At 38.8% G+C, this 10,398-nt stretch overlaps 2 protein-coding genes across 2 annotated transcripts; one reads left to right on the top strand and one right to left on the bottom strand.

The window, feature by feature from the left end:
• Positions 1 to 5,222: 5,222 nt before the first annotated feature.
• LOC110925224 lies at positions 5,223 to 6,011 on the top strand. Its single transcript, XM_022169191.1, has one exon. The coding sequence runs from the start codon at positions 5,223 to 5,225 to the stop codon at positions 6,009 to 6,011; it is 789 nt and encodes a 262-aa protein (XP_022024883.1).
• Positions 6,012 to 9,023: 3,012 nt separating this feature from the next.
• LOC110925223 (uncharacterized mitochondrial protein AtMg00810-like) lies at positions 9,024 to 9,794 on the bottom strand. The gene has a single exon (XM_022169190.1). It carries the CDS (start codon positions 9,792 to 9,794, stop codon positions 9,024 to 9,026), a length of 771 nt encoding a protein of 256 aa, XP_022024882.1.
• Positions 9,795 to 10,398: the final 604 nt, after the last annotated feature.

Below are 10,398 nucleotides of genomic sequence, written 5' to 3' on the forward strand. Positions count from 1 at the left end.
TTTCAACACGATATACTTTTGTTTTAGAGTTAAATGCTTGGTTGGTCCCTGTGGTTTGCAAAAATTTCATACTTGGTCCTAGTGGTTCACTATTTACACGCGTGGTCCCAAAAGTTGTCGAAAATGAACTCGGTTGGTCCCCTGACCTAACCTCTGTTAAATTTCTCAGTTAACTATGTGTGAAATGACTATATTACCCTTAAACAATTAAAAAAAACATACCCATCATCTTCTTCTCCATCCTTTATTCTCAAATGAACCTGCAACACCCCCACCCAATCCCCATTTCTAATTTCCCGCGACAATCACCACTTTCTGAGGCGTAAACATCATTAATCTTGACGAAATTTCAGATCCTGAATCTGACAGTCATAAAGAGTGATAAAAATTTCAACTTTTTTAGGGGGAAAGATTGTACTGATCCCGAGAGTGAGTGATAAAAATTTCAACTTTTTTGGGGGGAAAGATTGTACTGATCCCGAGAGTGAGTGATAAAGATGAGGGGTGAGGAGGGTTGAGATTTTGAGCCCTAGCCGGACGTGAAAAAGGTCCTGAATTCCGGTGGATAAAAGGGGTTGAAGTCCGGTAACATTTACAAACTAACTTTTTTTCCCACCTAGGGTGGTGGGTTTACCTATCGGAGTTGTAACATCGCCGTCGGAATGCAATCAGAACTACCGCTACGCCCGGCGACTACCCCAGCCCTCTTCTGCCGCCCTGCTGCAGACGTTCGCCGGAAAACGGCACCTCCGCCGTATCTGTCTCTCTGTAGTCTCTCTCTCATCTCCTTGATATGTCGTCTACCGCCGAGCACCGCCACCCAGGGTGGTGGTCAGCCGGCCTTCCAAGTGAGAGGGAGGTGAAGGAATTTGGAAAGGTAAGTAATGGGGTTTGTTTTTTGTTTGTGTGTTTGAGAGGATAATGTGCAGAGAAAAAGGGGAATTGATTTAGTTTGCAGTTTCTTGTTTATGGCTTTTGGGTGATCAATTTAGTATGAAGAAGATGGGTATGGGACTTGGGGTTAGCAGGTTGAGTCAGGTCGATGTGGCCGTGGCTAGGTTTGAGCCGGAGGTTAGGAGCTGGTGATTGTCATATGGTGTGCAGGAAATAGAAATGGGGGATTGGGTGGGGGTGTTGCAGGTTGATTTGAGAAGAAAGGGGAGAAGAAGATGATGGGTATGTTTTTTTTTAATTGTTCAAGGGTAATATAGTCATTTCACACATAGTTAACTGAGAAATTTAACAGAGGTTAGGTCAAGGGACCAACCGAGTTCATTTTTGATAACTTTTGGGACCACGCGTGTAATTAGTGAACCACTAGGACCACGTATGAAATTTTTGCAAACCACAGGGACCAACCAAGCATTTAACTCTTTGTTTTACAAAGTTATACCAATTATACTTATAGATACCTACCAATCCATCTTCCGTTTTAGAAAGTTATATCTATTATCCTGTACGCATATGTATATGCACTTCCGAACCCATTACACAAAATATAATTTGGCAATCTGTATAAGTGTATACATATATATATATATATAGTGGCAATTTGTATAAGTACATATATATCCATACGTCCACATACTTACGTACATTTAATATTTAAAATAAAAATAATTAATGGGTTGTTTCTTACACATTTGTGACAAATCCTTAAATGTCGTAAGAAATGTGTCATAACTTGCATTGGATTTAAGCATTTTGTCATAAATGCGTAGGAAATTGTATTTATACATGGATTGTTTCCTACGCCTTTGTGACAATTATATTTAAAAATAAGCATTTTGTCATAAATGTATAGGAATATGTTTATTTTATAATTATTATATACTAGTCTTATTATTATTTAACATTTTGTAGATTATTTGTGATAGATTTGTGACGTAACTGTCAATTAATTAGGATTTTCTTATTTTTTGTCAGAAACTTGTCACAAGTTGTGACGGAATTCCGACGGATGGTTTAAGTTAATTAAAAAAATAAATATTCCGTCATAAATGTGTAGGAAACGATATTATTTTCCCTTATTTTTTTGGTTTTTATAAATATTTATTTGGTAAAAAATAATAATTAACCTTTTGTAGATTATTTCCTACAGATTTATGACGCAATTGTCAATTAATTAGGGTTTTCTTATTTTTCGTCATAAATGTGTAGGAAACGATATCATTTTCCCTTATTTTTTTTTTGTTTTGTAGGTTATTTCCGATAGATTTGTTACGCAACTGTCAATTAATTAGGGTTTTCTTATTTTTCGTCATGGATGCATCGAAAATCTGTAACAAAATCTTGATTTTTTTTTTTTGTAGGAAATTCGTCATAAAAGTGTAGTAATCTGTGACGAAAAAAATTGTGTAGAAAATTTCTGTAGGAAATTGTCTATTTTTCTAGTAGTGTGGCCGGTGGTCCTCCCCGCCCACCCCAGGGCCGCCCCTGATCATTTGTATATTCGAAGTAACACTGTTCACATTCTATAAATTTTTAATCTTTTGAAAGTGGTTGTGAGTAGAGAAGAGAGAAAAAATAATGATAAATGTATAAGAAAAAAATATTTAATTGAAAGAAGAGAGAAAATGTAGTTGTATTAATGTAGTTATAGGGTATAAATGGTGGAAAAGGTTGTGAATATTGGTATTATGTATTTGTATATTTTATCTTTAAGGCTATTTGTTATGGTTGCAGGAATGGATTGCACGAAATGAGGTGACATTGCAGGAGAGTAGAGAACACATCGTTGCTCCCTCACTCTGTAGATTTGTGGTTAAAGTGTGACTGTATCCTGCTCTTCACTCACCACATTTATCTCTCTCTATTTGATTGTATTAGAAAATAAGTGTATGGTGAGGATGAGTATAATATAGACCGAGAACGTTGAGGTGTCAATCAATAAGGCCGACTGAAGCATGATTATTCTAAAGTCCAAGCTTTAGGCCTCCAGCTAAAAGGAGCCTCAAAACGTTTTTATTTATGTATTTTTTTTTTGTCTTTATGTTTTTGCAAAGTGTGCTTGACTTCTCGAATAATATAGGCAGTGTAAAATATAACGTAAACCTAAATTAGTATGAATTTTGCCATTATGGGCAGTCTAAATTTAAGCATAATTATATACTTGAAAAGATTAACCAAAATACTGTTTTTTTAATTCCACCAGTATAAAAATATTGTCGGTCCAAAGCTCAAGTGAATGACCGTATTTGGGTAAAATGAAAACTCGTACGAGTTGAGAGAACTTAAAAAACTCAGCCTTACGAAATGGTTTTTCAAATAATTTTTTTACCAAAAATCTTTAAAAAAATCTACTTTTCCAAAAAGAAAATAGATTTTGTTGATTTCCACCACCCATAAAAAACACTTGGAGCTGGTGTAAATGTTGATTCATACTGATGTCAGCAGCTGTAAAAAGCTTAAAACGCCACTTTAAAACTTTTTATTATTTTTTTACAGCTGCGTTTGTAACAATTTAATCTAGGTGTATATAAAAAATGGGGGCAAAACTCACACGGGAAGACGTAGTTCTATAAGTTCTCACAACTCGTAGGAGTTTCCCTTAATCTTAATTCATAGATGACCTAAGCATGATATAAAAGATGGTTATATAATCGTCTACCTCACTATCTCGTTAAATTATCAATCCTTCACGTGAAGTGTTTTATGTCGTTCTCACTAATGCATTTGGACGAAGGAAATAATTTTCATACGTTTTTGAAGAAATTACCCCCCGTTTGCGGTGTGCACGTATAATGTATATATGCGTGGGTCCTCGGGGGACAAAAGTGAAATTGCACTAATTTTACCGTTATTTTACTAATATCGTGAAAATAACGTAAAAAGCGGGTGACGGTTAATCATGCATCATGTAGTGGCATTGATAGCCGAAAGACAAGGGAGTACATGTACTAATCGATCTTTTTGCCGAGAGTTATGTGCCTTATGTCCAAGGCTTAATGCAAAACTACTATGGAGCTGGGGGCCTCACTAGAAATAACCTCTTTATTCCTACGGGGTAGAGGTAATGCTATCTACATCTTAACCTACTTGACTCTACCTTAGATTTGCTATTGATGGGATTTAATGATAATCACGACTACGTTTTTTGAAGAAGTGTTAATACAAGTATTGTTATCACTTTATTTGACAAAAAAAAATTAATTAATTTTTGTTTAAATATTAAAAAAAAATGATACTGAAATTATAACAAGTTAAAGTTAGATTTATTGGAGTTTACTCAAGTTGTTAATTTTTTTACGTATTATATAATACAAAATGTGTACATATATTGAGCTATTTGGGTCAACGTCGAATTTTTATAGTAAAATAATCATCGAACTTAAGTTGTATATGTGTATATTATCGAACTACTACCAAAACCTTTCAGATGTACTAAAGTAGCATCTTGAAAGCTCAACAGGGTAGTCAAAGCAAAGCAAAGAAACGCTCGATTTAGTCTTGAAAACTAGAGAATTAATAGCGTCCATTGAAGAAACAAATCTTAGCCACGAGAGGGTTCGGATTAGAAACCAATTATTCAATAAGAAACCACATTATACACGAGAACCATATAATCATTATTACATAACGTGGAGTAGATATAATATGAGATCGATATAAGGGTGGTTATAAGGTTACATAACCGTCTTATGTATCTTAGTTGAAGTAAGAGAGAATTTCAAGATGAGAAAAAATAGGATGAGGGGTAAACAGATACGGGAAATGGAGGATCGATGGGAAGACAGGGGGCACACACTGGAAGACGATTATGTGTCAGATTGGGAAGATGATGCAGAGTCGGATTCTACACTTGCACCAGATACAAACCCGAGAACAGCGGGGAATCAAAAACACGGAAGCAGAAATTGAGGAGGTAAGAGGCACAGAGGAAGTTGGGAATGTACTAGGTATCGATTTGGCCAGAATAAAAGATCAAATCATAAAGGTCATCAATGACGAACAGGTGGATGCCATGGCCAAATGAACTGGGCTTCATTGAATTTGAAAGGAGCAGGAGGACCGGGAAAGGCAACACTGGTTAGGAGCCTAATAAAAGATAAAAACGTGGGGTTTCTAACACTACAAGAAACGCAGATGAGCAACATGCCGGAACCTAAAATTCGAAGATTTTGGAATGGTACGACTATGGAATACGTCAAGGTGGATGCAGGGGGAAGATCAGGGGGATTGCTATCAATCTGGAATCCAGGTTTATTAAAAAAGAATATGGAATGGTGGACCAAAATTTCATATTGGTGAAAGGGGAATTGTTCGGTGAAAACACAGAGTTAGTAGTAGTGAACATATATGCTCCAAACATCGGTACAGAGAGAAGACGAGTCTGGGATAAACTGTTGGCTATAAGAAACTCAATACAAGGGTTGTGGCTAATAATTGGTGATTTTAATGAGGTTCGAGTACCAGAAGATAGATGGAACTCCAACTTTGACGGTAACAATGCGTTACATTTTAATAATTTCATTGGCACTGCGGGTTTACTAGAATATCCAATGACGGGAAGGAAATATACGTTTATGTCGGGGGATGGCAAAAAGTTGAGTAAAATAGATAGAGCTCTAGTAAGTGATGATTTCATGTATAAGTGGCCGAATGCTTCGCTCAGAGCACTGGAAAGAACAATCTCTGATCATAGCACATTGATATTAGCAACAGGGAGGACGGATTATGGCCCAATACTGTTTAGATTTTTTAATAGCTGGCTGGAGACCCCGGGTTTGGTGGAGGCGGTAAAGAAAGGTCTTGATCATCAAGTAGAAGAAAATTTCAAGGATTTAGTGTTGGGTTCTAAATTAAAAAATATCAAGGAGGAGATTAAAAAATGGAGAAGAGAGAATAAAGAGGCCGAAGAAAAAGCATATATGGAAGCCACTGAGCGACTAAAAAAGCTAGATGCAGACGCTGAGGAAAGAGAGTTGGAGGAAAAAGAAGTTGAAACATGGGGAGAATGCAAAAGCAAAATCAGAGAGTGGTTCCGAAGGAAAGCAAAAGACTACAAATAGAAAGCTAGATGGATATCGGAAGGTGATGAGAATTCAAGGTACTTCCATATGGTTATGAATTGTAATGTGGCGAGGAATAAACTTAATGGACTTTGGATCGATGGTACATGGTTTGTGGATCCGCCAACCATTATGAAACATATTCAAGAGAACATGAGAAAAAAAGTTTACAGAGCCGACGGAAACAAGACCCAGAATGCCACCAGACGGTTTTTCGAAGATTTCGGAGGTTGAAGCAAATCAGTTAATCGAGAAGTTTACGCGAGATGAAGTAAAAACTGCAGTATGGGAGTGTGGCTCAGACAAGGCGCCGGGCCCAGATGGCTTCACTTTTGCTTTTGTAAAAAGGTTTTGGAACGAGCTGGAAAGGAATATTATGGATCTGATGGAGCAATTTTACACACATGGGTCTATACAAAAATCATGCAGTGCTTCATTTATTTCATTAATCCCGAAAGTAAGTGACCCTGTAACTATATCAGATTTTAGACCCATATCGCTTATAGGTGTCATAAACAAAATTATCTCAAAAATTTTGGCAAACCGATTGAAAGGGGTACTTGATAGTATTATTTCGCATGAACAGTCCGCTTTCGTCGCTAACCGCAATATAGTGGATGGTCCTTTGATTTTAAACGAAGTAGCATCATGGGCGAAAAAACATAAGAAACGGATCTTTTCATTTAATGCTGATGTAGAGAAAGCATATGATACATTAAACTAGAAGTTCTTAATTTCAATACTTACGCATATGGGATTCCCCTCAAAGTGGAAAACATGGATGATGGGCATTCTATTTTCTAGGAAAGCTTCGGTCTTAGTCAATGGGTCTCCAACGGGGGAATTTTAATATAAGAGAGGATTAAGACGGGGCGACCCACTATCCCCATTCTTATTCACAATTGCAATGGAAGGGCTGCATGTTCTGATGGTAAAAGCGGTAGGAGCAGGTATGTATAACGGGTTGGTTTTACCGAACAATGGCCCTTGTTTATCACATTTATTCTTTGCGGATGATTCCATCTTTATGGGGTTGTGGGACAAGGAAAACTTGAAAACGTTGCGTAGAATACTGAGATTATTCTACTTAATATCGGGGTTAAAAGTGAACCACAAAAAAGCTTCCTATACGGGATTGGGCCAAATGAAACAGAGATCGAGAATATGGCCCATGTTATGAATTGTAAGATGGGTCGATTGCCATTCACATATTTAGGCCTAAAGGTTGTGTCAAACATGAACATGGTAGGAAACTGGAAAGATGTAATCGATAAATTCAACAAAAGATTGTCAATCTGGAAAGCAAGGTTATTGTCGTTTGCGGGAAGACTCACACTAGTGAAATCGGTACTGGGATCCTTACCAAACTATTTCTTATCCTTGTATAAAGCTCCGAAGAAGGTAACAAAAACATTAGAAGGGATCAGGAGACGTTTTCTGTGGAGCGGAAACGGGGGAGTGAATAAAATACGTTGGATGAAGTGGGAAAGAATAATAGGTTCAAAAAACATGGGCGGTCTCGGTGTGGGGGGGATCAGAGAAATGAATATGGCACTATTGATGAAGTGGAGATGGAGATTCATAGAAGAACCGGAGCAGCTTTGGGTAAAGGTTATAGAAGCGATTCACCGGAATAGGAGGACTGCCAAAAACATTCCGGTAAAAAAAAAACACTAACAGGAAGGCAATCATTAGGGTGGAACAGGAATTCGCAAAGGAAGGCATTGAAGTGAACAGTAGTCATAGGAGCAAGGTTGGGAAAGCGGACAAAACGCTATTTTGGTTGGATTCGTGGGCGTCAAACCGGCCATTGAAGGAGGAATTTCCACTTATATTTGGCTTGGCTAAAAATAAAAGGAACAAGGTATAGCAAAATTACAAAAGGTGTCAAGGAGGAGTATTGTGGGATTGAAAATGGTGCAGGCTTCCTAATTGTATTGAAGAAAAAAGCGAGTGAGAGGAATTAAAGGAACTATTACTTTAGCAAACAATGGGCCGAAATGAAGATACTTGGAGATGGAAGGAAAATACAACGACAGGTTATTCGGTGAAGGATATTAGGAAGGAGCTGGTCGGAATCGTTGATGTGAACGCGGAACCAAATGGCTTGGAATGGAGCAAGATTGCCACGGTCAAAGTAAATCTATTCATTTGGAGAGCAATTGAAGAAATAATTCCAACAATGGTAGCTTTGAGTAGTAGGGGAATGCAAGTGGGATCGGTCGCTTGTAAAGTGTGTGGGTTAGCTCCGGAAACGGCCAATCACATCATTATCCAGTGCCCGACAGCAAAGGAAGTATGGTTACAACTATGGACATGGATGAAAATACCCATGGATGAAAATACCCATTAGGGATCACAACTATGGACATGGATGAAAGTAAGGCTCCAAGAGAAGTCGGAATGGCCCAGAAAGAAGGTAAAAATAATCTTTGCAATCCACCTCTTAGCCGCATGGTACTTTTGGAAAAATAGAAACAAAAAAGTTTTCAACGATACGCTCACTGAAGAATGATATGGCTCAATTGAATTCCTCTCTCATTGATACCTCAATATAAATACAAGATATAATCCTTATTTTAGGGAATAAATAATTACAAAGATAATAACATGATCATATCTATATTTACATAAACGATATTCCATTACACCCCCGCAGTCGAAGCAAGAGGTGGGCGAATGTTGAGACTGGAGCGGAAATCATCGAATAATACCCGAGGTAAGCCTTTGGTGAAGATGTCAGCAATCTGTAAATGAGTAGGAGTGTGAAGTATCCGTATGGTACCACGTTGAACATGTTCACGCACAAAATGAATGTCCAGTTCTATGTGCTTTGTGCGTTGATGCTGAACCGGATTACTAGATAGGTAGAGTGCACTGATAGTGTCACAATACACTAAAGTGGCTGTGGAGAGGGGTCGACGTAACTCGAGAAGGAGGTTACAAAGCCAACAAACTTCAGCAACTACATTGGCAACTGGAGCGAGAAATGGTTGACTGTCACTTTGATGATCAAGACAATAGATTTTGTCCCATGTAGACACAATAACCTGAGGTAGAGCGACGGGTATCTGGACACCCCGCCCAATCAGCATCTGTATAAGCCCGTAGAGAGATATCAGTACACGGAGATAGAGTGAGACCATATTCTGCTGTGCCGCGGATGTAACGGATAATACACTTCAATGCTTGCCAGTGTTCGATGCTAGGATTATGCATGTGAATGCATATTTGTTGAACAGCATAACTGATATCGGACATAGTGAAAGTGAGATACTGGAGGGCGCCCGCAAGACTGCGATATAAAGTGTGATCATCAAACGGGACGCTAGATTGAGCACTAAGTTTCGCTTTTTTATCAACAGGGGTGGCGACCGGGTTACAAGTAGACATACCCGCACGGTTGACAATATCCAAGGCATAAGATTGTTGTGATAGAAACATTTTGTGACCTGTGCGAGAAACCGTAATACCCAAGAAATAGCTGAGAGGTCCAAGATCTTTCATTGCAAACTCAGCCGTGAGGCTGCCCATGAGCTTGACGCGAAGCGAGTCAGTTGAAGTAGTGAGAATAATATCATCAACATAAATTAATAAATAAGCAATGTCACCGCCGTGATGATATGTGAAGAGAGAGTTATCACATCGACTCTGCAAGAAACCCATAGAAGTAACAGAATCTGTAAATCTTTGGTACCACGCCCTAGGTGCTTGTTTAAGCCCATAAAGGGACTTTTTAAGAAGACACACATGATCCGGAAAATCTCGATGGCGAAACCCCATTGGTTGATACATATAGACAGTCTCGTTGAGGTTACCATGGAGAAAAAGCGTTGGTAACATCCAACTGATGAATGGACCAAGACTGAGATAATGCTAATGTCAAAACGGTCCGAATTGTAGCCGGTTTAACAACCAGACTAAAAGTTTCCCCACAATCAATACCCACCTCCTGATTTCTACCATCACACACAAGCCGTGCCTTATACCTCTCGAGTGTGCCATTAGACCTGTATTTGTGGCGAAAAAGCCACATGCTGCGAATAATGTGCATATAAGGGTGTCTTGGGACAAGTTCCCAAGTCTTGTTTTTAATTAAGGCATTAAATTCGGTCTGCATAGCGTTAAACCATTCCGGGTTGGACAATGCATCTTTGGGGTTATTGGGTATAGGGGCGATGCTAGATGTGGAAAGGTTGAAAATATGTTTCGGTTTGGAGATACTGGACATGGCACGGGTTTGCATAGTTCAAGTGGGGGGTAAGGGTGGTGGAGGCGGTATGGGTTCGGTGGGGGTCTAAAGTGGTGAGTGGGGGGTCGAGGCGAAAGGTGTAAGGTGGGCCGGGGTCGGTGGACTGGAGGCCGAAGCCTGAGGGGTGGTGAACAA

This window comes from Helianthus annuus, chromosome 17 (genome assembly GCF_002127325.2).
Source record: "Helianthus annuus cultivar XRQ/B chromosome 17, HanXRQr2.0-SUNRISE, whole genome shotgun sequence".
Taxonomy (NCBI): Eukaryota; Viridiplantae; Streptophyta; class Magnoliopsida; order Asterales; family Asteraceae; genus Helianthus; species Helianthus annuus.